Source organism: Thamnophis sirtalis, unplaced genomic scaffold (assembly GCF_051295495.1).
Source record: "Thamnophis sirtalis isolate CommonGarterSnake01/CBP01778 unplaced genomic scaffold, rThaSir2_p1.2 scaffold_4, whole genome shotgun sequence".
Lineage (NCBI taxonomy): Eukaryota > Metazoa > Chordata > Lepidosauria > Squamata > Natricidae > Thamnophis > Thamnophis sirtalis.
In genome coordinates this window covers 26545939-26573692 of record NW_028261384.1, presented here as the reverse complement: position 1 = coordinate 26573692, position 27754 = coordinate 26545939, and the positions used below count along the sequence as shown (strand labels likewise).

Genomic DNA, 27754 nt, shown 5'->3' with positions numbered 1-27754 from the left:
GTCATGATACACATTTATTCATTTGCTCGTCTTGCTCCCACATGTACAAAAATTATTGCAGTAGAAATATTAGGGGAAGATTCTGAAGAGAAAGCAGAAGAGGAGGAAAGGGTGGGGAATAACACTATTTAGCATTTAAAATATAAAATATTCCATAAAACATAAATGGAGATTTTGTACTGCTCCTGATGTTTTTGAAATGCCTAGCATCCTTTGGAAGCAAGATCAGAGAAGACGGATTCTGAAAATAAGAGCATAGGAATATATGTAGAATCATAGATTTAACACCAGCTCCAAAGTTCATTTGCCTTGGTCCTTGACAGCATGTTAAACCAATAAATTATCATAAGATTTGACTGATTTCTTTGAACACTGATAATTAGCATGTTCAAATTTGAAAGACAAAAGGCTTTTAAAAGGGAAATCGCCCATAGATATCCAGAACTGATGTGCAAGTTGAAACATTTCCTAATAAATGAAGTATTTTATCAAAAGCTAAAAAAAAGATTATGGATATCAAAGAAGGTAAAAGGATTTGTAGACATAAGATCAGAAGATAATTACAAAAGAGCTGCAAAATGTCTAATATGTGTGAGAGCATCAAAATTAGATCTGAAGTACTTCTCCCATACATTGGAGAATAAATTTATGGATTCCTGTGTTATCACAAAAACTACAGTTACTTTCTATGTATCAGAAAAACCTACCTCACAGGATTGTTGTAAAGATTAAATAAGAAGAATGAAAACAGCATGCACTAATTCGGGGTCCACTTAGAAAAGTATTTAAAAATGTGCATCTCCTTTCCTTATACCAAGTTGTCAAAGTAGAAAAAACAGCTCTAACTGTGGGTTAGGATTAGGGTGGGAGAAATAGCTATTTTGTTGTTTTAACGACATTTAAAATCAAGATTATTACATTAACAGTAGACTACAATCCACTATTCAGATGTCGCAAGAGTTGTCCTAAATTGCATACTCATAGAAAGATATAGATGTATATATACATTATTAGAGACTGAGGAATGAATTGACTGGATAAAGTGAAATGAAATACAGAAACTTCAGAGACAAAATTGAACAAAGCTTGACAAAATCAATTGTTTAGGTTTTATTTAATCATGTTATATATGCAAATCAGTTAATCAGTGCAAGTACAGTATATTTGCCTTTATCATCCAATCCTCATTTTGTGAATAGTTGTCAATTTGTTCCCAATTATCAGCATTTCAATCATTTTGTGCATTACATTTTATTATCATGTATTGTTTACAATCTTCCTTACAGATTGTTAAAAGGCATTTAAATTTTTTTATAATATGGTCCCTATGATACAAATCTATTAACACTATTTTTTTACTATACAGTATAATTAAATTTAAAATTGCTACTTTTTATTTAAATTTCACCAAAGGCAAACAAAGCTCTACATCTTGTACCAGAATCGCTGCAAATAATTGTTTAATTAATTGGCATACCTTATTTTCAAAATCTAGTCACTGAATGTTTCCAACTCTGAGCAAATTGCAGGTAGAAAATGAACAAAATATATTAGTTAATAGTATAATCTTCCATGAACTTAGAGAAGCTTTTGTGTAGAAATACTTGTTGCAAAGATTAGTAGGCTATTTACCAAAAATTAAGCCAAAAGCTAATCAGAGATCTAATTACCCAATTTCCTTTTCCTTATTTATTTCCTTATCTTACTTTCAAGAATGCAAAATGAAACAGAAGCTGTGCACAATTCATTTGTGGAGGAAAGAAATGAACACTCACTAAAGAGTTAAATGGAAGAAAAAGGGCCCCTTCCAGATCATGGCAAAAAGAAAACAAGAGTCCAGATACACACAAAACAGACACAAAATGGCCTCATCAACATGGGCACCATCTTGACTTTTCTTAGATTCCCATGGCCAAAGGCAAGAAGGAAGCAGGAAATTAGGACCAGAGGGTGGAGCAAACAAGGGGACAAAGCAAATAATCTGAAAAGAAGGAAAGTGAAGCAAGAAAACAGAAGATCTGTCTGTCTGTCTGTCTGTCTGTCTGTCTGTCTGTCTCTCGCGCGCTCTCTCTCTGTTTCTGATTCTTTCTCTTGTTTGCTCTACCAGGTAAACCAGAAAAGAAAAGCATGACAAGATGATCTTATTCTACTTTACTGTAAGATTACATTAAGATAATCTTGTAATTCTGAAAGTACAAATCCTCTGCTGTCTTTCTAAGTCTCAGAAGTTTAGGGCGCAACTTTTTTGGGTCTTTTTATGCCTATTATGCAGCTGCATGTTCCCACCCATTTTATCTGATCATTCCCTAGGCTGCATCTCTTTCTACTGGCTCTCAAATCAATACCAAACACCATTACAAATTGTCTGTGCACAGTGTGGACTTGAGATTCTCTCTGGTGTGTGTATGTGTACACCTCTCCTCCGTGTGTGTGTGTGTGTGTGTTTGTGTGTGTGTGTGTATGTATGTATGTATGTATGTATGTAGTGTTTGTGTTTGTGTGTGTGTGTGTGTGTGTATGTATGCATGTATGTATATGTATGTATGTATGTATGTATGTATGTATGTAGTGGATGTCTGGACAGTTGCAGCCAAACATTAGTAGTTCTACTGAATAGGAAAACAAGATCCTCACTATGGACCTTGTTTGTTTGTTAATTAAATTTGTATGGCCATCCAACTCATATATAGATGACTTGGGGCAGCTTACAACAATAAAATAAGAACCATAATACTCCACCCCTTTCCATTGTTGGAAAACATCAGCTACATGGAACAAGATATATGACATCACATCCCTGATTAGGATATAATACATTCTATATTTTAAGATGTATAGATTTCAAGTCACAGAATTGTCCTTCTGGCATGGTGGCTGGGGAATTCAGGAGCTTAAATTTCACACATTTGGCAAAGTTGCCAAGTTTGAGAAAAGGGATCTAATACATATACCTGACCTATAGTCAGGCTTTCTAACCTTTCAGGGTAGTATATTAGTCCCACTTAAGAGATTGTGATTTGTATTCCTTCTCAACCAACAGAATGTTAAAAAGAAATTATATAATGAGGTCAGATTTTCATATCTTTGTCCATCCATAAATTAATTCACAAAAAACTGAGGAGAATGAGATAAATTTGGTCTGCAATGCCTGGGGAAACTCAGAAAAGAAAGATCAGTGGTCTTATCTGGTCTGGATAGCAAAATATTTCCCCAAAATGTTCCTTGAAGCATCTGTGGGTGAGAGCAATGGAGCTGTTGCACGGAAGGATATCACTTGCCAGGGCATACAAGTGCAAAGCCAAAGCACCGCAACTTGCAGGATGTGCACGAATAAATCCACACTTTTCTTCATTATACAGAAAGAAATACAAACAACTTCTACAGCAACTGCTGATAAACAGATTGAAAGGCTTCAAAATATCACACGCTGCATGCATTTCCTACCTTGGTAATAATGGAATTTGAAAAACTTGGGGCATCTGTCTCAAACCTGCAGGTGTAGCTTGACTGAGAGCTGAATTGCTAATGGAACTGCTGGAAATGTGTTGTATGACCTTAAAGAGAGAAAATTTATTGACAGGAGGAAAATCTGTTGTCTGATATTTTCACCTATTTTATCATCATCATTATCATCATCAACCAGATCATCACTATTTTTAAAGAATTAGCTGTATTCACACAGCTAAACAATCATAATGAATTAAAGCTTAGTACAAATCACTGATATTTCGCTTCTCATGTCTACAGCAGAGATTCTTCTACAGCAGAGGTTCATTATAATGAACTTCTGTAGTTCATTGTGGCTCCCTAATTAAAGATGGACTTGGAAATTATTGTTCTAGCAAAGAAGTGAACAAATCTTGAATTTTGCACTTCGCTTTATGTATATCTTCTCACTGGCAGGTGAAGCAAAGAAGAGACCAGAATTTGCAACAGCCCAAGCACTTAAGGCAGGAGTAATAGGGGATAATATTGGCAGAGTTTCTCTATGTTTAACCTGAACAAGTAGGTTATAAACCAGTGTACAGGCACAGACATCTATCAAACTGTCTGAGCCTCATTAAAGTTTCCTAAGGCAACATGGGCATGATGTATATAGGGCCATTCCAACTTTTACAGATTGGTATTACTGTAAAGAAGACAAATAAGAGCTGCAGCAAAATGTGGCAGCACAGTATAACCAGGGTTAGTCAGCCAGTCGTCCTGTTTTCCTATGTGTTCCATTCTTTTCATCCCACATCCAATCACATATTGTACCTGTCCTTATTAATATCGCTTCTTTCTGGGAAGCATATCCTATTAAGCTTTCCTTTTTCTATCACTATTTCTTTGCATTTGGGAAACCTTCCCCCACTTCCACCACCTATTAGAAAGTGCAGCTTTTTAGCTAAACAGAAATCCACACATTCATTTTAGCACACAGAAGGTAAGGGGCTTATAACCAACTTTGTTATGAAAACACCATGTTGATGTGAAGACTATGGAAAACTGAATAAATGTTTGATTTTTAGAGACGTATTATGTTATTTCTTTCTTTACAAAGATGAAATTTTCAAAATGTTTTCCTCTTGGGAGAAACTGATATTGCATAAATAACATCTCTCTCCCCTCTCCAATTCTTTCAAAATGTGCCAGTGTGTGTATGTGTGGGAGGGGGGAATGGTGGTGTTGAAGGTATTGAAGGCCAAGGGATCTGTCAACTGGGTTGTGTGTTTGTGAGATACGGACATTATAAAAGGTTGAACTCTGACAAAAATCAGGAAAAGAGAATGGTAAGAATATTTACAAGTGAAAAAAACCCTTTTCCTTTTTTTGTTATCAGCATGCTGTTGAGGAGATAAGGAGTTGGGTCAACCCATCTCTATAACCTACAATGGTCACTCACTTCTTCGCCTTTTGATTCTCTTAAGGAAAAATGCAAGAAGCTGCTGACATTTCTGCGTAAAAGAAAGGATCAATAGATATTTCCTGCTGTCTGCCTCTTTGACCTTATTGTTTTCTGGAACAGAAAGGGAAAACGGGGAGTTGAAGTGTAAGGAGGTGTGTAAAAAAGAGATTTGTTCAAGGCAACAACTTGGACAAGATCACAGCTTCTTGGTCATCATGCATCAGTTGTTTCCCCACTCTCAGACCACTTTTGCTTATTACAGATGCTTACCCTGCTTCTAATATCTCACACTCTTTCAAACCATCATCTCCATATTGACAAGCAAATGTCATCCCTCATTGAAATGACATCCAATTGAGCCCTACTGTAGAAATATAATTTAGAATCAATGGTTTGTGGGGTTTAAGGTGGTGGCCTCCTTCTGCTTTGCATCTGGAAGAAGGTCAATTTGCTGCTGCTATCTGCTCCAGAGATGGGCAGAAGTGATATGATACATGTTGACCATGCCAGGAAAGCACATTCAACTCTGCCACCAAATGTACAGGAAGGTCTACAAAGATGTTTAAATAAAGAGAAATCCAGGAAGCAACATGTATCACAGCTTCAAAATTTTATTGAATATGGGGAGGGGGTGAGCCTCCCTTCTCTGGCTGTGAATTCCAGAAAAAGAGCAAGAAAGCAAGAAATGAGATTTTTTTGTGTGTGTGCTTTAAATCATGGGTTACTCCAAGAAGCAGCAGCAGCAATGTATGTGTTTGTGAGTGTGTGTGTGTGCATGCATGTGCGCACTGGGTTGTCAGGTGAATTGTAATACACTACCCTTGTATTCAAAGTGATATTTCACATGACAGACAGAGGCCACTGGGGGAACCATTAAATAAGGAGCAGCATTGACCTTTATATTCAGGATCAAAGACTGAAAGAAGGTCCTAAGTAGATCTCTCTACCTTCCATGAGCTACTCCAGCAAGAAAACGGCCACAACATTTAAGAATGGGCAAGAAGAGAGCTCCCAATTTCATTGCTCAGTGAGAAGGGATAAAAAGGGAGGGGGAAGCAGGGAAAGAGGAGAGGGGAGGAAAACATTTCCCCACACTTGTCAGAGAGATGCCAAACTCTCTGTGAGTGGGCTGAGTGCAGCAGATGCTGGGATGAGATGCCAAAGCAGCTCCTCTTTCCCTTGCGCCTTTGGGTGCTTATAAATTACCCCGCGCCTTCAGCAGCCTCCTCTTGTCGCGATAGCCGGCTTCCTGCGCTCATCGCTCTGCTCCGTTCCAGCGCAGACTGGGGCTTCGCGACTGGGGACCCTCCAGCGGCATCGGTGAGGGAGTGAGCCAGAGCTGAAGAGGCACCTCCGTCTCCTTCCTTCTTCCCAGCGCAAGTGGCGAGCAGGAATATCCCAGGCTCCCACGCGCTCTCCCCCGCTGCCCTCGGAGATTTGGCGTCGCTGCAGAAGAGTAAGAATGAATGAATGAAAGAAGGAAAGAAAAAAAAAGAAAAAAAGAAGGGAGGGAAGAAAAAAGGGGGAGGGGGAGCGACCCGCGAGAAGACCGCAAAAGAGGCGACCGGGAGGAGCAGAAGGGAAGTTGATTCGAGCTGGCATAGACGGGAAAAAAAAAAGTCGATCGCCAGCCGCAGCATAAAAGTGTGAGCGACTCCACTCAGCCTAACAGCGGCGGCAGCCACAGGTGCCCCAGACGGGAAGCCAAGCCGTCCACGACAGCGGCGCGGAGCAAGGCTCCCGGAGCTTCGGGATCTGGCGAAGGATATCTGCCCGCGTGACCCTCCCGGTCAACGGGAGGAAGAGGGCGACAAGGCCCCACGGACGCGGGGAGGCTACCCCGCGGTGATTTCGGTTGGAAGAGGTTCCCGACCCACCATCAAGATTTTGTCCAAAAGCAGGCAAGAGGATCGCCCTGCGCTGAGCCGCCTGGTGGGCAGCAGGCGCCGGCTCATCGCGGCCGGTGCACTAGGGGTGGTCATGGTGCTGCTGCTGGTCATCCTCATCCCGGTGTTGGTGAGTTCGGCGGGAACATCGGCGCACTACGAAATGCTGGGCACCTGCCGCATGGTCTGCGACCCCTACGGCGGAACCAAGGCGCCCAGCACGGCGGCCACACCCGACCGCGGCCTCATGCAGTCGCTACCCACCTTCATCCAAGGCCCCAAGGGTGAGGCCGGCCGGCCGGGTAAAGCCGGGCCTCGGGGGCCCCCGGGGGAACCAGGTCCGCCGGGGCCGGTGGGTCCGCCGGGAGAGAAAGGCGAACCCGGGCGCCAGGGTCTACCTGGCCCGCCGGGAGCTCCGGGCTTGAACGCGGCCGGGGCGATCAGTGCCGCCACTTACAGCACTGTGCCCAAGATCGCCTTCTACGCGGGCCTGAAGCGCCAGCACGAGGGTTACGAGGTCCTGAAGTTCGACGACGTCGTCACTAACCTGGGGAACCATTACGATCCGACGACCGGCAAGTTCACCTGCTCCATCCCGGGCATCTATTTCTTCACCTACCACGTGCTCATGCGGGGCGGCGATGGCACCAGCATGTGGGCTGACCTCTGCAAGAATAACCAGGTGGGACCGGGGAGAGCTCCAGGGCGCAGGAATGAGCCCCGGCGGAGCGGGGAGGGGGCGATTCTAAATTTTCTCGGCCAAAGCTCATCCTGGAGAGGCAAAAATTCAACTATCAGCGCGGGGTAGATAGCTGCGTTAGTTGGACTTCTGCATGTTGCATTTCCGCCTCGCCAGCAGCCGCCTCTGGCAGAGTTTGGTTAGAGAAAGCGGACAAAAAAAATTAAGGGGGAAAAAAAAACCTCTCTCATTGGACACAGAGTTCGACCGGAAAGTGTTAGGAGAGCCTCCAGGAAAATAAAAGTAGCTTAGGAAGTTGAAGATCCAGTGGGAGTAAAAATAGGTTCGTCTCTGCAGGCGTAGGAAGGCTACAAGCCTTTGGGGATTTAAGGTCACTAGAAGAGGTGAGTCTGCACCCTTAAAGAGAAAACCCATGGGGAGGTGGTCGCATGGCTAACAGAGCTCGGGGACCCGAGGAAGATGAAGGTAATCCGGGAGAGGAGCGCCACCCAGGCTCTGTCTGTGGGCACCCCAAAGGGCAATATCTTGGTAGGAATTTAGGCTGGCAAGGAGAGATTGGGAAGATAGTGAGCTAGACCCAAACCGAGTTTACTTCCCGAGTAAGACTATGAGGCCAGGTCTAGGCAGAAACTTAGTGCTTCGGTGAAAATGTTAATAAATATGAATTCGGTTGTGGCCCCAGGACGGGGGGGGGGGGGAGAAACACCCTCTCCTACCTCGATTGTAATCTGCTGCTGCTTTTGATATCTGGGTTCAGAACAGCAGCATCTTGTCAACAAGGCAGCGAATGTTTGAGGTTTCTTGTTTTTGACTCCTTGGAGGCAGATATATATTCTTTCTTTTGGGAAATTACAAACAAATAAAACGCGCGCGCGCGCGCGCACACACACACACACGTTTTTAACATGAGAAACGATTAGTTTGACAAATCCTTATTTGGATAGCCGTCTGTCAACGATTTGTGAGAACACTGCACAGCTATCGGTAATGGTCGTGTACAAGGGAATAGGTATACATGGGAATAGGTGTACACGGGAATAGATCTGGTACTTTAATCGGGGGTAACTGCATATGTGTGAATAGCGAAGTAAAGTTTGCTGTCTACTTGCGACGTCTTGAGCTTTCCCCAATCTAATACCTTCCGGCTGTCTTCGAGATCTCCAAGAGCGAAAGTGGAAGGCAACTGTGCCACACAGCACGCCCCATTCCCAAAACAGTGTGCCCGTTGCTTATGCCAGGCAATACGGAGGAGTAGCCGGAGGGCATCGATTGAAGGGCTCCGCCTTGTTCTTTCGTGAATCGCCTGGCATTATGTCCACAGCAAGTGGGCCAAGAAATGGTTCTTCACGCTTTCAGTACCTGCCTTTTTCTGATGGAAGACGCTCTTGGATATCTGGAGTGGAGTGGGGAAATGTACTAACAGTCTTGACTCAATGACGTAAACTGGGCGCATTTTTTTTCCAAGACGAGAAGGCATGAAGGGAGAAACTCAGGAGACTTATTGCGGGGTGGAGGGCATAGGAAATATAGTCTAACAAGAGTTTAAGTAGATGGGGATAAGGCGTACGTGGGGTTGGGCCCTGCTGGGAAGCATTTGCTGTCGTTTGAGAAAAAGGAGCAATCTGCATTGCCCTTATGGACGCGGGAAGGAGTGAGCCAGTGGAGCGGGAATCGTATTTCCAATACCCCCAGGCATGTGGCTGAGCGGCCCAGTGGGCAATCCTCATAGAAAGCAGACGAGGGAAAACCTTAATGGTCTAGGTGCGGGGCTGTAACTTCAGAAGCGTCTCCACATCCAGGAAAAAGCAGCTTATAGGAATCCTGCACGACAACGGAGAAATTGTTACAGTACTAAAGACGGTTGTGGAGGTAGAAGGAAACCAGGAGCGCCTGTTTCAACTGGGCCAGTTAGGAAGCGCCCTCTTCTTCTTCCTTAAGAGGTTTGCATCCGAAATAAAAGCCGGTTTCGCTATCCGAGAAGCTTCCCCAAGTCTGCACGAGGCGCGGGCGAAGCTTGGATAGAAGCCCCGGCTCGTTAGGGGAGGCTTAAGAGGAGGAAAGAGAAGGCCGGGCCGCGCTTGGCGGGTTGAGCGGCTTCTTTCAACCGCGCCTTTCAACCTGAGAGAGGTTTTCCCCGAGGGCCTCCTGGTACGGCGGCCCAGACTGGAAACAAAGAGCCCTCTATTAATTCCAAATACTCCCGGGGGCTTTTATCTTGGGGTGGTGGTGGTAGTTTTTGAGATAAATGACGAACCGGGCAGCAGCCCTGAAAATCTCTCTCCTTCAAAGTCCAGTTTATCCATCTTCCGTGCGCCCAGGATCTACTTCACTCACACCTGGGCGTTTTCGAAGGGATCTCCGGAACCTTCGGGCGCTTTCTTAGGATACCAGCCACCAAGAAAATGGGTGAAGAAGGGAAGCGGCCAGTGTGTATGGAGAGAATTTTCTGCCGGCGTTACAGCTTCAGCGCACTTTTGGCAGAGTTTTAGGCAAAAGGAGAGTAAGCCCGAAAGAAATGGAAAAGATAAAAATAAAATATAAAATTCTGGAGAAACTTGGGAAGGTGGGAGAATTATTCCCAGTTTTATAAGCACAAAATTAAGCCAACACTTTAGCATCTCATAATGCAACATCTATACATACTTATTGAGCCATAGCTCCCTTTGGAATTGCAAATAAGTCCATTGAAAATGGGTGTCTGTGAGTTCATTTCTAGCTTACCAACAGTACAAGACTTGGAATAGACAAAGTGAAATCAATGCTAAAATATAATTAAACTAAGGCCCAATTATTTTAAATGGATAATCTCCACTTGATTTATTGAATCTTTTGGTCTTAGAATAAAGTTTTGTCAGAAATCAGGTTTTGTTACCATGTTCTTGAGACTTTCTAGAGAAGGTAGAATTGTTCTGCTTTCCCCAAGTTTTTGGCAAAAAGTCAAAGCAGAACTCTTCTCCTGATACTAAAGATCATGAAAGTGTATAAAATGGTTTATAAATTTTAATAATTTTGCAGTAGTGTTACCTATATCTTACTTACATGGACAATAATGAATGCATATAACTTTATAGATGTGATCTATATGCTAATTGTTTGTATTCATTAATGTCTTTGTAAGCGTGATGATAATTGTATGACTAAGAAATAAATAGTAACGACTAGATGGATTTGTTCCCACAAAAATTCAGTGGTTTCTGGATAAAAATGAATTGCAAAATGAATGTCCAAATAATTTTGTGAAAATCAAAGTAAAATTATAATTTGATGACATAATGCCAATTTGTAAGACTTATCTTAATTGATTGATTGTTGATTTCACAATCCTTATCAGGAAATACTAAAGAGTTTTTACACTTAGAGTACAGGTAAGCATTGTGTGTGCAAACTATGTGTGATCTGTTGTACTGAAAACATAAATGGCTGTTTTCTCTTTTATTGCCACTTCTAGATTAAGAGATACCAGAAATAATTCATATTTGCTTTTTGTTTATGCATTTGTGTTAAAATTATAGCTAAAACTGAGCATGGTTTCCCTGCATTTAACCAATATCTTGCAAAAACTCAAATATGGACATTGGAAGGTATCCTGTTCCTGAAAAGAAGAAGAATGAAATTGGAAATTCCTGGAGGCTTTTTGTTTTGTTTTGTTTTTTGTTTTGCAGAATACCAATGTGCTGTACCCAGAGGAGCACTTTTTAATCACCTCAATTTTGGATTGACTGAATATTACAGATGGGGTCATCAGAGGATGATAAATTAATCATGCATGGCTTTTAACCTTGTGTTTATATCTTCTGACTAGTAGATGAAAAATAAAACTAAGGAAGCATATACTATAATCAAATAAACAAAAGTCTCACTCGTAAATACTATATATTGGTTTACATTAATTAAAACAGTTAATGTACAATTCTCACATTTACATCAGATTACAAGGAAAAAGTTATTTCTATTTAAAATCTGACTGAAATAAAAAGAGAACAAAATCTAGTGTATGGCATGTTGTATGAAAACAAATGTTCATATTAGCTTGAAGATAGACTAAGTCTATAGCTCCAGACATTTATAAATTAATTCAGTCACCAAACAAACAGGCAAATATTGATCTTGCTAGTACTGAATTCAGTTCATATTTATGCAGGCATAAGCAATCCTTAAGCCATTTTTTAATATTGATGACTAGCTGTAATCCATTGATATTCTATGGGCAATGATTTGATCTTATAGCATTGATAGCTAATGAACTGTGAGAATTGAATTTTCTATGCAAATTATTGGTAGAGTGGACAAATTATCTTTTAAAAAGAGGGCAACGTGTTATAGATTGCATAGCAATGAGAAAAAATATCAGTCCTGAAATACATGCGACTTGTAAGGGAGAAAATATTTAAGAGAAACATATTGAATATTTGAAGGATTCCCACATAGCTTATTGCTTTTCTTAATAGTTAGCATAAATATAGAACTGCTGAGACTACAACATAATTAGTTTGTTTGCAGTTTGACTGTCCCTGTATACCTTTATAGCCCAATGAGGTGAGCAGTCATGAAACTTATGTAATGTACACCACGTTGTTTTAATTTGGAGATGCCTTTAAGGTGTACAGTAATACTGTTTGGAATATTCCACTGAGGCTGTCCTTATAGAGATTATCCTATCTACCCACAACAACAAAACAAAAGAGAAAAAGCTATAAAGGTAGTACAATGAGTATGGGATTCAAGTTAATGCAGATGCAAGGCCCAGTAGCTAAAAAGAAAGCTATTGCATTGTTCAGTTTTTTCACTTCCCTTACTATGGTTTCTATTCTATGATAGTGCACAGTAAGCAATACTATGCATTTATGTGACATCTGTCCATTGCCTCAAAATGTATAAAGCTAAAGCATTTAATGCCAAAGGTAGGGTTTATGTCATATGATAAAAGCACCAATATTATCAGCTGTAATATCAAGCATCATGTAATTCCAACAAATATTTAGATAAAGCATCAGGAATTTGAATATATAAATACTTAAACCTAGTGAAATGCAGGAAATAACTATTTCACCTCATGTTGCAATAATCATTCACATACACCAAAAGGTATAACTCTCCTCTTTGTTATTTAGAATTATTGCCTCAGATAGAGCATAGATCCAAAGAATGTGCATTTCAGACCTCCGAATTCTAAGGTCCTCACCCATTCACAGTTTCTTCATTTTTAGGAAATATCCCTTGTGATATTTATTGATTAAAGCATGGTCAAGACAGATCACCTCAATAAATAGTAAATTATTTCTGAAGTAATGAATCAAAAATTGAACTGTGGGATATTATTCTATATCATGCCATCTTAAATTGGAACATGTTCAAGGTAATTGCAAATCCTATAAGCCTTCTTGAAGCTTGGTATACAATGCAGGAGAAGAGGTTTTTTCCTGCTTCTGTTTTCTAAGCTTTCTAATCCGCTGTGTGATCTTGCATGGTAGGAAGTTTTTTATTGTTAACATTTCTGTACTAACATGGGGCTACATATAAATATTTAATATCATCATATCAAAAGTATATCATTTATACTTTTGAAAGACATGTATAGGCATTTTTTTACATATTGTACTTCTTCCAATTTCAAAAATATCCAGAAGATATCAAGTCCTCAACTATTTTTTTAGTTCAGACATCCAAAACCATTAAATCATAGATCTATTAAAGACTAGGATAAAACTATAAATATATTGCAAAAAATGGTCATCAAAGGTTATATTTATGCATCTATATATAAATGATCTGATACAATTCTTGTTTAGTTATATGCTGAACTGATATCAAATGTGCTAGCAGCTTCAAGTAGCCTATTTGTTAAATATAGTTATCTAACATGACATATTTTAAAACAAATATTGAGTTTGAAGGCTTAAATAATTGTATATGACTAGAATCTCAAGACTATGCAATATTTATTTCAATATTGATTTTATGAAAATCTTTTAATACTAATATTAAAAAGAATAATGATAGTTACCTGGTGATTTCACACTCACATTGCTTTTTCAGATGATCCATATTTCAATTTGATCTTTTTTATTGAAGAGCATTAAATTTTTTTGACTCAGATCTAAGAGCATCAATGGATTACATACTGACTGCCTTTACACTTCCAAAATCTTGCATTCTTTGTTTTATTCACAAGTCCTGATTTGGATATAGAACTGATAGGAATCATACACTATCATATTGATACACATTTAGCTTCACCTGGTGAAAAAATCAGTGGGATTATATTACTGTAATCTAGTGAAATAATGTAATGATGACAACAGCTTTTGCATTATAATTTTCCATATTATTATTTCAAAAGCCATATATTACATATTATTTTGAACTTCCATGAAAAATCCAATGAAACTTGTAAAAATGTTGAATTTGCAAACCCAAATATATTTAAAGAATGTCAGATTGGGAAAGGAGTTGGCAGATCACAAAAAATCTCAAAATGGTTAGAGATTTGGAGTAATTATTTTGAATTCAGCTCATTATTACAGCTCATCTTTCTCAGCAGATCATATGAAACTAAATGGAGTAACGTCCGTGCAGGCTAGCACAAACTTTGAAGATAGTGTATGAATCTGAAACAAAAACAAGTGACATGCTAAATTAGTTTAAAAGGATTTCAGATGTGTTATTTTTGCTTAGGGATGTCAGTGATAGTCAGGCAACAGAATATTTGTTCCTAGTTGTACTAGGCTTTACTACAGCTATAACTGGCTTTTTTGTGAAATGTTGATTGCAGTGGTAAAGGGAAAAAATACCAAAAATATAAGTTGGAACTTGCAAGTGAACATGCAGTTTCATTCCTGAGTGTTGACAAGTACTAAAATTATGAACAGTCTTTTTTTCTGTATTTTATTTAGGTGCGAGCTAGTGCCATCGCACAAGATGCAGATCAAAACTATGATTATGCCAGCAACAGCGTGGTCCTACATTTGGAACCAGGAGATGAAGTCTATATAAAATTAGATGGTGGAAAAGCACATGGAGGAAACAACAACAAATACAGCACATTTTCTGGATTTATAATTTATGCTGACTGATATTAAACACAAACTAAATGACCTTCTAATGATCAATTCTCTTGGCAAAAATAAAAGGATGAAAAAAGCCCAAGGGATATTGGTCATAGACTCTTCAGGAGTGAAGCCAAATGCTACCTAACCCATATCTGTACAACCCAGAGAAAGATGTTTAAAAAATTAGAACCAGTGTAAGAGGTGTGTGATCTACTATCACCAAAGCAAAATAGTCCTTGTTGTTAATGTTCATGTGAATGAATTCTATATAAATCACAATTTTTTATAGAGAGAAAGAAAAAAGAGCACCAAATTACTTCTTCAGCATATGTAGTATCCTTGGTGTGCTATGATTTCATGCTGCTTTTCTTCATCCATCAGCTTTGGTGCTTATGACTTGTCTGCTAACTATGAGCCAATTCTGAGTATATAGTGAAGAATGTTTTTCAATAAAAGGGAGATGTAAGAGAAATTCTACTGTTCCTGCCAAGGGATATATTTGCCTAATATTTCTATTCCTTGGCTATTTAGAAATAGGAAACAGGGCTCCTTCAAAGCTTAGCTCTAATGTTGTTGTACTTAGATGAAAATACAACTACAGCACAATTGTCTCATTTTCTGTTATTGCTTCAATATTATGCAATTGTTAATATTATGTAATTCCTTACAGGCATACTCCCCTCTAGAACCAGGAGGATTGTCCCATTTAGTTTGATAGAGTAAGAACATATTCAAGAATATGAATATGAAGTAAATGGCCAGATTTCTGTATGCAAAGCAAGAGTCAGAAACAATAATAAAACAATTGCATTCCATGAAAACAAAATATGAAATTAAAAAAACAGCAACCCTATATTCTGGGACTAGGAGTGTTGGCGGTATTATTTCTAATATTTATTAAGAATATAATTTTATTACTGTTTAAGAAATTAAAAGGGATAGAATTCATGATGTAGATACTCAGGAGCAGCAGTTTGCTACAAGTTAAATGTTGAATGTTGGGCATCATAAGTTACAACAGAGTAGAAAAATATTTCAGTTTTCTTGCTGCATACTAAAAGAATTTAGTAGCTTTTTTTCAACACCTTTCAAATCTCATACTACGTGCCATTTACAATTACAGTCCTATGCAAACTTCACCCCAGTGGTGGAGCAGTGATATAATATAGGTAGTTATGGATATAACTGAATAGACAGGCTTTTTAAATCTAATTTGCACCTGCTAATTTTGCCCATCTTAGCACTTCAGGAAGCATCCCACATAGAGTTAGCTGTATAAGCTGATGGTGGGGTGGGGTACAGCTTGCAGCACAATCCTATGCAGATCTGCTCAGAAGTAAACTGCTTTAATGGTAGTATATATGTGGTGTTTTGTTCTATTGTATCAAAAGAAATGCCACATAAACTCCATGATGCTATCAAGTATCTTTGGGGCTTTGATCTGAAGATTTGTCAAAAATTATAATAGTTTATAATATAATAATCTTGCTCACAATCTGTTAATACTATATAATAGTTACACACTACATTTCATAAAGAAAGGTTATCTAAAAATGAATAATCTCCAGCAAATAATACAATAGGTTTTTAATTATTCTTTTAACTTAAATATCAAGTTTTTATATATTAAAAACTTATTGTCTATAATTAGGCTCTGAACTCAGTAATGACACATCTAGACTTAATTTGTTTACCAACTTAACACAAATTAACCTGTGATTCAAATAGGACTTACTTCTGAGTATTTATGTAGAGGAGTGCATATTTTAAGATGCCAAACTTGTAAATGTGATCTTTCATTATCAGTCCAATGCAAAGAGGTCTTAGGAGAATATGAAATAGGATTGTATATGTGTATGTATAAGGAGGTTTTCAAATATGGTTCATTTAAGCCTATTTTTGTGGAATGAAGAGACTCAATGAACTATTTCAGTTATATTCCATAAACAATTTCCATATACTTATTTATGTATAATATTCTTTAAAATAACTGAAAAAGTTAAACTATACTCTGAAATTGAGTCCTCCATCCATGCAATTTTCTTAAGCAAGAACATGGCAGTCATGCCTTCTCAGATACCTGAAAAGAAATGACAAGACGAACTAGGAATGACAAAATAGCAGTGTTTCAATATTTGAGGGGCTGCCACAAGGATGAGAGGGTCAATTTAGTCTCCAAATCACCTGATGGTAGGACAAAAAGTAATGGATAGAAACTAATCAAGCAGAAAAGCAACCTAAATCTAAGGAGAAATTTCCTGACAATTAGAACAATCACTGGAATGAGTTGCCTCCAGAAATCATGGCTGCTCTAACACTGAAGATTTTTAAGAAGAGATTGGACAAACATTTATCTCAAATGGTGTAGGGGTTCCTGCCCGAGAAGGTTGTTAGACTAGAAGACCTCAAAGGTCCCTTCCAGCCCTGGAATTCCTCAGTAATCTCCCATTGAAATGCTAAATAATTCTTCTTAGTTTTAAAACCCAGACAAACACCTGCTCAGGTGCTACTGTGACTAAATAAATAGGCACTATAAATCTACTTATGAAGATACTTTAAATCAATCTTGATTCCTGGTAACTACACAGACAAGTCATTGTTTTTTTCTTGGCAGCATGTTTTAGAAGTAGCTTTTCCTTCTCACTAGTTCAGAGGGCCTGACCCAAGGTCACCCAATTGGCTCTGTATCTTAAAACAAGACAAGAATTCATGGTCTCCTGGTTTCTAGTCTGGCACCTTTATTTGCTATACCAAGCACCTTGGTTCTCAAGCACCTTAAAAGTAGATTCCTGATGTGTTTGTTATATCTATTCTTCAATGCACTTTCAAAAAAGTAATTTTTGCCAAAATAAATTAAAAATCTGTCCTATTAATATATTTAAGATCACCATATCGAGAACATCTCCAGTGAAATGGAATTTATTTATGTACAATCCAATATATTCCATATATTTTCAGAAGTTAGATTGAATTGACTCTTTTCTTTCATAACCATATATTTAAACTGCAATCATATTTGTTGGTACAACCCTAACGTCTCTTATATATTAGCTTTAATATTAGATTTTAATTCTCAAAACAATCTCCATTCCTTTCTCTCCTTCTCTCCCTGATCTCTGGTGATTATCTGGCAAATTCCTGCATACTTGGCAAAAATCACCTTAAAAGGGCCAAATGAATTCTATCATCATCCACTCTGGATTGCATTAAAAGAATTTCATTAAATATCAATATATATTTTCTTGATAATGCCAGTTTGTAAATTGATCGAGACATTTACTTTTCAGTTTGCCAAAGCATACCTAGAACTGTTTTTTTTTTTAAAAAACATGCAACAAATTCTGATATTCAGCTCTGAATCTTATAACTCATAATTCCACTTGTTGGACAAGATATGCAATTTAGACTTACAGCAAAACAGATTGATTTTTTCCCCAAATTGTTAAAATGCATATTTCAAGAAACAGAAGAGTCATGTTTCAGAGAAGTAGGTGGATCTATGCAAAGGGGCTGCTTTTCAGGAAAGCAATAGTTTCAACTATACCAGAAGTGGGTTCCTACCAGTTCGGCCGAGTAGGTAGTAACTTGACCTGCCACGCCCCCAAACCGATTCTATTGGCGGCGCTATAGGTGCCGCCATCTTGTTTCGGCTTCTATACATGTGCAGAAGCAGTTTTTTACTACTGTGCATGCGTACGTAGCATGCATAAAGTCCGGGCGCAAAGCGCATCCCTGAGCAAACCAGCAGTAGAAAAGCCGGAACCCACCCCGAACTGCACCTTGAAATGCAATGCTGTGTGTTGCATTTTGGAAATGAAAAGGCCCAATTCACATGTGAAGTTTTTTGCTCAAATGAACCTATAAGTAGACATGTATAGCACGAGGTGAGGCAAGGATGGATTTATTGCTGGATATACTTAAAGCACAATGCATTTCATGTTAGGATGTCCATTTTTAAAAAACAAAACTTTGTAATAATTCTATCAAGGACTTACACACAAAACAATGGCATCTGCATTCAGATATGACCCACATCATGATTGAGGTTTCTCATTCTGATTAATTCAAATGGATGTTTTCCATCCAATTAATTCCATACAAGCCATTTAAAAATAATTTTGATTCATTCACATGATATGCTCTATCTTCGTATTATGGATGTTTCATTATACATAATTTTTTTTCCAGAAATACATCTATTTTGCAGTTGTTTTAAGTTGCATACAATCAAAAAGTTGGGGTTAAGGCATTACAAATCTTATTTTCTTATTTTGTATTCTAAAGGTACAATTCTATTTTCCTCAATTGAAGAAGAATTCTATTTTTTTTTTACTTTCCCTGAAATAAACAGGACCACAGGTTTCTTATTTAAACGTCAGCCATTGTTTGGGATTTTCTCGCAATAACTTATCAACTTTATTTTGAGATATTCCTCTCATGAGCATTTTTGGGACAATATTTTCAAGAATATGAGAATATCCATGGCCACCATATTTCTTTAGTCTATGTTTTGTGTGAATATCATGAGCAATCACAATTTTGTCATCATAACCTTCTTCAATCAACGTTCGAACTCTGCAAAAAAAAAAAAGGAAATATTTCTGAATAAATGCTTCAAATTAATTTATGATATTAAAGAAACAATTTCTGGAAATAGATTTTAAAAGTATTTTTTTTACTGAAATCACCTATTCTCCTATGCTGAAAAGCAATTAGACCAGCTTTACAGAAATAGAAAATTTGTGAATTCTGGGACAGTCATGAATTACTATTGTTCTTATAATAAACACTATAACCCTTTTCACTTCAGTGATACCATAGGAAAAAAAATTGGATAACTCTGTGGTTCAATGAATGCTATACATGAGTTGAGTTGAGAATGTTGAGTTATTTCTCTACTATTAAGCTGAAATAAATACATTCTTGGCTTATGAGTCTTCCATCTTAGAGAAGTAAGCAGATTTACCGCTTCAGGCAGAAAGGTAAGCAAATCATGCATTCCTGGTAGCAAGGTAAACTGAATAAAACACCAGCATCTGTTTATTTATGGTTAAGTCTGATTTCCAAGAATTCTGGGTTGTCATGTGCAAATGGCTATATAGTGGAAAAATCTCCAAAGCTTTCATTTTCTAAATATTAAGTTGGTGAATGGATATTTATAAGTATTCTACTTGCACAAGAATTTACAAAGTACAGGTAGTCCTTGACTTACAACTATTCATTTAGTGATCGTTTCAAGTTATGGCACTAAAAAAAATGACTTATGATGACTTTTCACATGATATTGCAGCATCCCCATGGACACATGATCAAAATTTGCATGTATTTATGATGGTTTCAGCATCTTAGGGTTATGTAATTCATCGTTTGCGACTTTCTGACAAGCAAAATGAATGGAAAAGCCAGATATCGTTCACAACTGTGTTACTAACTGAACAGCTGCAGTGATTCACTTAACACCTATAGCAAAAAAGTAGAAAAATTGACAAAAGTTTAATTAACAACGTCTCATTTAGAAACCAATATTTGGGGCTGAATTGTGATTGTAAGTTGAAGACTACCTGTATTTTTTCAAATGAGACCACTTCTTTGAAGAAAATTAAATTTATTTGGACTGAATAGCTAGACTAAAGTAAGTGGCATACTAATGAAGCCCAACAGTTGAATGGGAAGAGATATTTGGCCTAATGGGTTAGACAAATCATAAAATAAATTTAACAAAACAATCAAATCTACCACACATAAATCTACTATTTCAATTCAGTAATATTAAGAGCTTGGCCTTCAGACATATAACTTTTATTATACATTAACATACCTTTTTGAACTTTCTGGTGCATGAGGATGGTAGATGACCAATTTATCTAAAAGAAGTCTATCTCAGATATACCACATAGCCATACAACAATGAACACCACAGATTCATGAACAGCCATTATAAGAAATATTGTTTCCTACACTTCTGAATAAGAGGTCAAGGTCAGTTGAGGAGTCTGATTAACAAAAAAGTTCAATAATGATTTGTGTTTTTCTTTTTTAAACCACTACACTTGGGAATATTTTTCCCCTACAAACACAATATGAAAGTAATTTAAACAAATACATACTGGAATGTTTACATGGTTCAGTAATTGGAACATGACCAATTTTCTGCACTGAAATCATTGAACTTCAGATAATTGGATGGATTTGTAATAGCCAGTTCTAGCTCATTAGAAGAAACCTCATGATCACAGTGAGATAAATGAAGTCAGACTATTTGACTTCAAGCAATAGGAGTTGTCCATCTTGCTTACTGATGGATATAACTGAACTCCATGCAATCATTAAAACCAGAAGTGAGCTATGAAACATTACAAATACTAATATAGCATTACAGAAGGTAATAGTTTAACCTATGTCAAACTTCCTTGGATAACTCGAGTAAAAGCAATCTGGTTATAATGACTATGATGAATGAGAAATACATTTCTCTCTATATAAATTTCTCACCATAGCAGAATTATTATTTCACTCCTCAATAACTTTTGTAAAACTACAGAGGAACAAATCTATACTATGTCAAGACACATCTTGAAATGATTTCCATGCAAATTAAATGACCATTCCCCACCTTTATTCTCAAATTAGCAAAGCTGATTGCAAATTGCATGAAAAAAGTCATCCTCCAATTTTATAGACACATAGGTCAATTTATACGACTATGAGAAAGCCAACTGAAACAATATTTGTTGCAGTATCTGCTTCAACAAGTAACTGAAGTCCCAGAAAGCCATCAAAAATAGTTGTAGCATAAATAAGTGAATAAAAGCCATTTCATCTCTTTATATTGCCTTTTGTCACCTTCAGTGAAGACCATTCTAAAGACTATCTGGGAATGAAGTAACTATAGGAGAATGAGCCATATTAGAATGGCATCATACATTTATTCAGGTTTTTTTTTGGTTAGTTTTACATCCCACTTTCTTTCAGGAGCATAAAATATAGTGTTCCTGCCTCCAGGATTCTGTATGTTTGTTTTGTTTTTTGGTTGAACACCAAAACAGCTAGGCTGTTAATCATTGGCTCAAAAGTAATTTTGAACCTTGGCTGCTCAAGGTGAAATTGCAACATTGACTCTCATGACTTTTCTATCAACTAAACTGAAAGTAAGTAAGCAGATGATGTAAGAATGATTTCATGTTCATCAATCATAGGGTAGGTTGACAAGAAACAAACAGAGACTATGCTCTCTGTATCTATTTTAATCCCCTTTAAAAATAAAAATATTATTAACCTGATATAGATTTTATGTGACTCAGCTACCTGGTTAAAAAATTGTCCAGAACTAAGAAATCAACTTGTTCAACAACTTACATTTTGGCATTTGTTAAAGTACATAAACATATGGTATATACTACACATCCCTGTTAAAAGTTGAGTTTTTTGAAATGTAAAAAAAAAATCATATTAAAATAAATTACTTCAGAATTTTTCATCTTTAATATAACATGTGAGTTATACAATTCAATTGAAAAACAAATTGAAATATTTTTTTTGGGGGGGGGGATATAACAATAAAAACATACAATAACAATTGCATAAGTGTGCATATCCTTAAACTAATATTTTGGCAAAGTACCTTTTGATTTTAAACCAGCATTCAGTCTTTTAGAGTAGGAGCCTATCAGCATAGCACATCTTCCCTTGGGAATCTTTGCCCATACTTCCTTGCAAAAAGAAGCCCAAATCTGTTGTGAGGGCATCTCCTGTGCATAGTTTTCTTTAGGCTACCCCACAGATTTTCAATTAGATTCAGGTCTGGGCTCCGGTTGGACAATTCCAAAACTTACATCTTCTTCTGATGAATCCATTATTTTGTTGATTTGGAATTATGCTTTGAGTCACTGTCATGTTGAAAGATGAAATTCCTGTCTCCGGTATTATAGCAGAGACCTGAAGTTTTTGTGCCAAAGTTGACTGATATTTAGAATTGTTCATAATTTCCTCTAAGTTCTTACGAGATGATGGGCACACTTATTCAACCATGTTCCTGTATGTTTTCATTATTATTCCATCCCCCCACCCTTAAAAGATTTCAGTTTGTTTCAACTGAATTATATAGCTTATGTGTTATATTAAAGATGAAAACAATTCTGAAGTGTTTTATCTTGGTCTGGTTTTTTACAACTCAAAAACCTGGCATTTTAACAGAAATTGTAGACTTTTTATGTACACTGTAAATTTACTAAGACTTTCTTCTCTTTTATACCCTGTGTTTTCTTTCTTTTTTATGATTATTTACCTTTATTTTTTGCACATTGTAAAACATGGACTATTTTACCTGAACAGAACAGTGCATAAAATTGTTCTCCATATTTTGGGTAGGGAGATGCAGTTTCCTACTATAGCATCTAATGAAAATATAAAACTCTTGTACAATCTGCACTCTTTTGAGTACAACACTACATATTCCATTTATTTAAGTACTCGCCATGATTTATGACTTAACTATAATATTAACTAAAGTTCCTATTATGAGTAGATGATGAGGATGGTTTATGAATTATAGCTAAGCAGGAAACTGCCTAGTATTTCTAAAAGCAAGAAGTAGAATTAGATGTTTTAATGTGATTGATGCCAATTTTCTAAACAAATGATATAAAGGACAGCATGTGTGAGAAGGAAGAACTTATGCTATATTTCCTATAATGTCTGTTTTCCTTCCAGATTGCGAGAAGATGATCTTCTACCTTTAGAAAGAATAATGTCTTTCTGTCCCTTTATTAACAATGTCTACCAAAGGAGAAAAGAAACTTCATATGGAGAAAGCTATTTAACTTCTCTCTGAACCATGACTAGAAAAAAACTGGTCTGATGAGATTACTTTTTATTTAAATCAGTTTTGCATGTGGTCATTCATAAGTCTGTCCTGTGTTTACATTAATTTTCAATAGGTTGTGCATATATGTGATCTTAAAATCTTAAGAGTAATGCATGTCTTCTACTGAAAACATATTTATAACAAACTACACATTTTATATGTTTTAAAGTGGACAACTGTATCACAAATTTAGTAAAATATGAAATGGCAAAGGTATGTAATGTTCCCAAGATATATGCTTGTTTAGGAGTCCCATTAGGCTCCAAAGAATTTCCTTGGATATCCTAGTTGAGAAAGAGATAATGAACCATGGCCTTCGGGAACTAACTATAAAGGATATGTCAAGTAACTATGATACAATTTATGAACAGACAGCACACATGTCATGATGATGTAAATGACAGGTGGGCTAATCTTATGGCCTTTTAAACCTGGATACCAATGACATTTCTATCATCAACAAATGTTTCAGTCTAAATGTGTTATGACATTGGAATACCTACCGTAAAATTCTTTCGTTGTCACTTGGCATGTCAATATCAGGATTCATATGATAGGAAATAAATTCGGTTCCAAAAAGGTCATATTCTAAGTAGCATCCAAGTTTGGCAAACTCTAATAGTTTCTTCTCATCAAATATAGTCCTGCACAAAAACCAATGTACACCATAAATTTGTTTCACAATCAACTGAAATGTTTTATGTCATTTAATAAGTTCACAAATATAGCACATATTGCTTTATAATTAACAAGTCCCTCTCAAATAAATCCAAAATAAATTAAAAGACCTGTAGAGATTCTGACCTAGTCGCATTTATAAATATTGCTATTTTATACACATCCTGTTTATCAGACGAGTAACGTGTATTTATCTTTTCAATTCTTTGGTAATATATGCCGTAAAGAAAAAACTAAGTATTCCAAACAATAAATATGTCTTCAAATACTGCTGTCTTATATCATTACTTTATATTTATTCAGAATATTTTTACTTTTGCCATCATTAGGACTTGAAATTTCTGAATCAAAACAAGTTGCCTTGGGTGGAATGGTTTGAGGTATATATTTTAAATAAAACTAAAACCATCAGGTCATTTTTAACACTAATCAATTCATAAACATCTGGAATATTTAAAAATCTGGTTATATTCAATGCCCCCCCAAACCTACAACATTGTATTGTTTTATATTATAAAAGAGAGCAGGCAAACGTAATAATAAAGATGTACAATAACAATTACAGGTAGTCCTCGAATTTTGACCCCAAAATTTCTGTTGATAAGTAAGATAGTTGTCAAGTGAGTTTCCCCCCATTTTGTGACTATTCTTGTCACAGTTGTTAAGTGAATCACTGCAGTTGTTAATAATATATTTGATAATTGAATCTGGCTTCCACATTGACTTTGCCAGTCTGAAGATTTAAAAAGGTGATCACATGACCATGGGACACTGCAATTGTTATAAATATGAACCAGTTTACAAGCACTGAGCTGCTTACAAATAGTTTATTTACTAATAGCTCCTCTAGGCCAGAGTGTCAAACTTGCGTTGTCACGACATCATCATGTTATCATGTGATGTATTGTAAACGCCCCCCCCCTTCACTTCCCCTTCTGGCATGGCCATGGCCAGAGCGTGATGCATCCAGCCTATAGGCTGCAAGTTTGACAGCCCTGCTCTAGGCTAATATTTCTTAAAGTTCTTTCCTCCCAGCACTTATTCCCAGTTTCAAAAATTACAGAGGTCCCAAAAAAGAGCTTGTTTTTATGGGTTATATTTATTTACTGTATTTTTAAAAAAACCACATTCACTGCTACTACCACTTTTCACAATTGTCTGATGAGATTTTAATATTCTATTATTTTTCAGTGACTGGCAAATAAATTTGATTTCACAGATTCTTGAGAGGGTCTTGGTGGATCCCCAGGGATCCTTGAACCATATTTTGAGAAACACTTGTCTGGGCTTTAATATGTACTTTCGGTTTGAAATAGGACTAACCTAGAGCAATGAAAGGGCAACACTCCATATTTTTATCACTGATTTGATTAATTTTCTAAATTCAGCCAAAGGCAAGGAGAGAAAGTATTCCATAGATCAAACATGACATGTGATCAAGCATTTCTTGCTGCATGATAATATGGAGACAATCAACTAATATGAGAAAGTTCCTGTGTCTATGATTTGTGTTAGAATGGTAATAAATTATAGATTCAGGAAAGAATCATATCGAACAAAATGAAAAGCATACACAAATATGTGCAACTTCAAATACTGGTGCTTAATGTCTTACAAGTTACTAGTGATCCTTCAATCACATCACAATGTGTTATTCTAAAAATAACTGTTTACAAAAATGCAATGTTTTGACTGAACAAGAATATCAAGGAAGAGGAACAGGTAGGATGAAAGAAACCCTTGTTAAAAAAATAACTGCCACCAGCAGGAATCACACTTCTTTTTTCTTTCTTTCTTTCGGCGATCCCTTGATTCAGGGTACAGTTGGGATTGAATGGAGTTGAGGATTTACTGGCCGGATGCTCTTCTTGATGCTATATGGTATTTGCAGCAGGCTTTTATCTTTGCACCCTGAGAGAAACATCTGCCGCTGTCTAGGATTGAACTTTTAATCTTCCCAGTGGGAAGTGAGCGTCTTCACCACCAGGCCACCATGCTCTCCTCACTCCTGCCAACACTAACTAATACATTTTTTTTCAGTAATTTTCAGAGTTTACATAAATCGGAAATGGTAACTAACAAGTTTTTCAAATTGCCATGCTTTTTTGGGTTTTCATAAAGACACCTCTAGATACTGAAGTGGGGAAAATTTTATAAAGATAAATGTCTATTTTGAAGAACCACAGTGTACTCTATTTTGTCTTTATTTGATATCACAAATCAAAGAATGATGCCAGCAATCTTTTAGTTAACATATAAAAGAAAAGGGAATTCATTTAAATGAGGCCTGTTAATAACCACCAGCCTGATTACCTGAGGCAATCAAGGTTCACCTCTAGGCAATCAGACAGAGAAGTATTTGCAATCTGGAAAAAGTCTATTTTTCTTCTAATGCCTCACAGATGAGCAGAATGGAAAAATAGGTTGGTAGCATATTTACTTTCCTTCAAGGATCTATAATAAAAAGTTTCAGCATTGTGACCTCTACTTATGCTTATTTTCCAATCAGCAATGCCTCTAGAAGAGTATTTATTTTTAACAGTGTGATCTAAGGATTCCTGGGGATGCATCAAGACACTCTCAGAGATCCACAAAATCTACAAATTAAAAATCTTTTGGGGTCCTCCATAATTTTTAAAAGTGGGTCCTGAAATCACAAAGTTTAAGAAACACTACTCCAGAACATGCCATTCTGTTCCCCTTTCCAGCCATGGCTTCATTTCTCTTGAAATTCATGGGACTCTTCTAACTGGGCTGCTTTAGACTCTTTTCTCCAGAATGTTCATCAAATCTGAAAAACTTACCAAGTTTGCCAATCCTTCATTTTTATTTGAAGGGAAGTGCTATTATGGAAGTGCTACAGAAAGAATAGTGCATCCCATATTTTCATGATAGTTATATGTTCAAAATAGCTTCAATCTGTTGGTAATGCTAATCAATAATTGTCAAGTTGCCAACATCCGGCCACACAAGGTCACAGAGACTCGGATATATAGATCATTTTTCTCAGTTGAAGAAAGGGAACATTCATTGCTATACTCTTGATTAAGTGCAATATTGTTTTTGTTTTCAGAAGCCATACCTTGCTGTTCTAATACAAAATGAGTCATCTAGTAAAGCCCACTGTCTTTTCCAACATTACATTTATTTGCCTGGTATTATTGTTACAAACGTTAAAAACTCTGGAAAATGATAAAGATTCATCATTGTCCTCAAACAGCTAGCTCTTGAGCTATTGAAGGTTACTTATTCTACAGATATATTTCTAATATCAGTTTACATATTATAAAAAAGCTCAAAACTTTGACAATTGATTCAGGGAAGGCCAACAGGAAGACTGGTCAACACACAAACAGAGGGACTTGTGAACACTGGTGACAATTAACCAAATTAACGTGGCATTTTTTTCTAAATATTACTCAGAGATATCGTGGATACAATTTAGAACTTTTCTCCTTGCAAAATGTACACTCTATGACAGTGTTGGCGAACCTTTTCAGCACTGACTGCTGAAATGGGAGTATGTGTGTGGGGAGTAACATTAAAAACTGGAAGAGCAACTTCCTGATGCACACACGTGGGAGCACTAGAAACTAGAAGCTCAGTTTCCCGCCATACACGTGTGCACCAGGGAGCTGTTCTTCCGGTTTCCAGCACTCCCACATGCACAAAGACGAGCTGGATGACACA

General features: G+C 37.0%; 2 protein-coding genes across 3 annotated transcripts in view; one reads left to right on the top strand and one right to left on the bottom strand.

Annotated features, from left to right (window-relative positions):
- Nucleotides 1-6556: 6556 nt before the first annotated feature.
- Nucleotides 6557-15386, top strand: C1QL3 (complement C1q like 3). The gene is made up of 2 exons (XM_014057131.2): nt 6557-7456; nt 14368-15386. Exons 1-2 carry the CDS (start codon nt 6869-6871, stop codon nt 14545-14547), a joined length of 768 nt encoding a protein of 255 aa, XP_013912606.2. The 5' UTR covers nt 6557-6868; the 3' UTR covers nt 14548-15386.
- A 3022-nt stretch (nt 15387-18408) lies between these two features.
- PTER (phosphotriesterase related) overlaps nt 18409-27754 on the bottom strand; it is a 41328-nt gene continuing 31982 nt past the window's right edge. For both annotated transcript variants that reach the window (XM_014057129.2, XM_087712650.1), the window contains exons 4-5: nt 23890-24030; nt 18409-19098 (exon numbers count right to left, since the gene is read on the bottom strand). In XM_014057129.2, coding sequence (XP_013912604.2) covers nt 18888-19098; nt 23890-24030 — 352 coding nt within the window. In that variant the 3' untranslated portion in view covers nt 18409-18887. The remainder of the gene's footprint in view (nt 19099-23889; nt 24031-27754) is intronic.

What these genes read in the sequence shown, in the direction of transcription:
- C1QL3 (XM_014057131.2), top strand. Translation starts at nt 6,869, where the DNA reads ATGGTGCTGCTGCTGGTCATCCTCATCCCGGTGTTGGTGAGTTCGGCG. An exon ending in ACCTCTGCAAGAATAACCAG is followed by an intron (nt 7,457 to 14,367) that starts GTGGGACCGGGG and finishes TATTTTATTTAG; the next exon opens with GTGCGAGCTAGTGCCATCGC.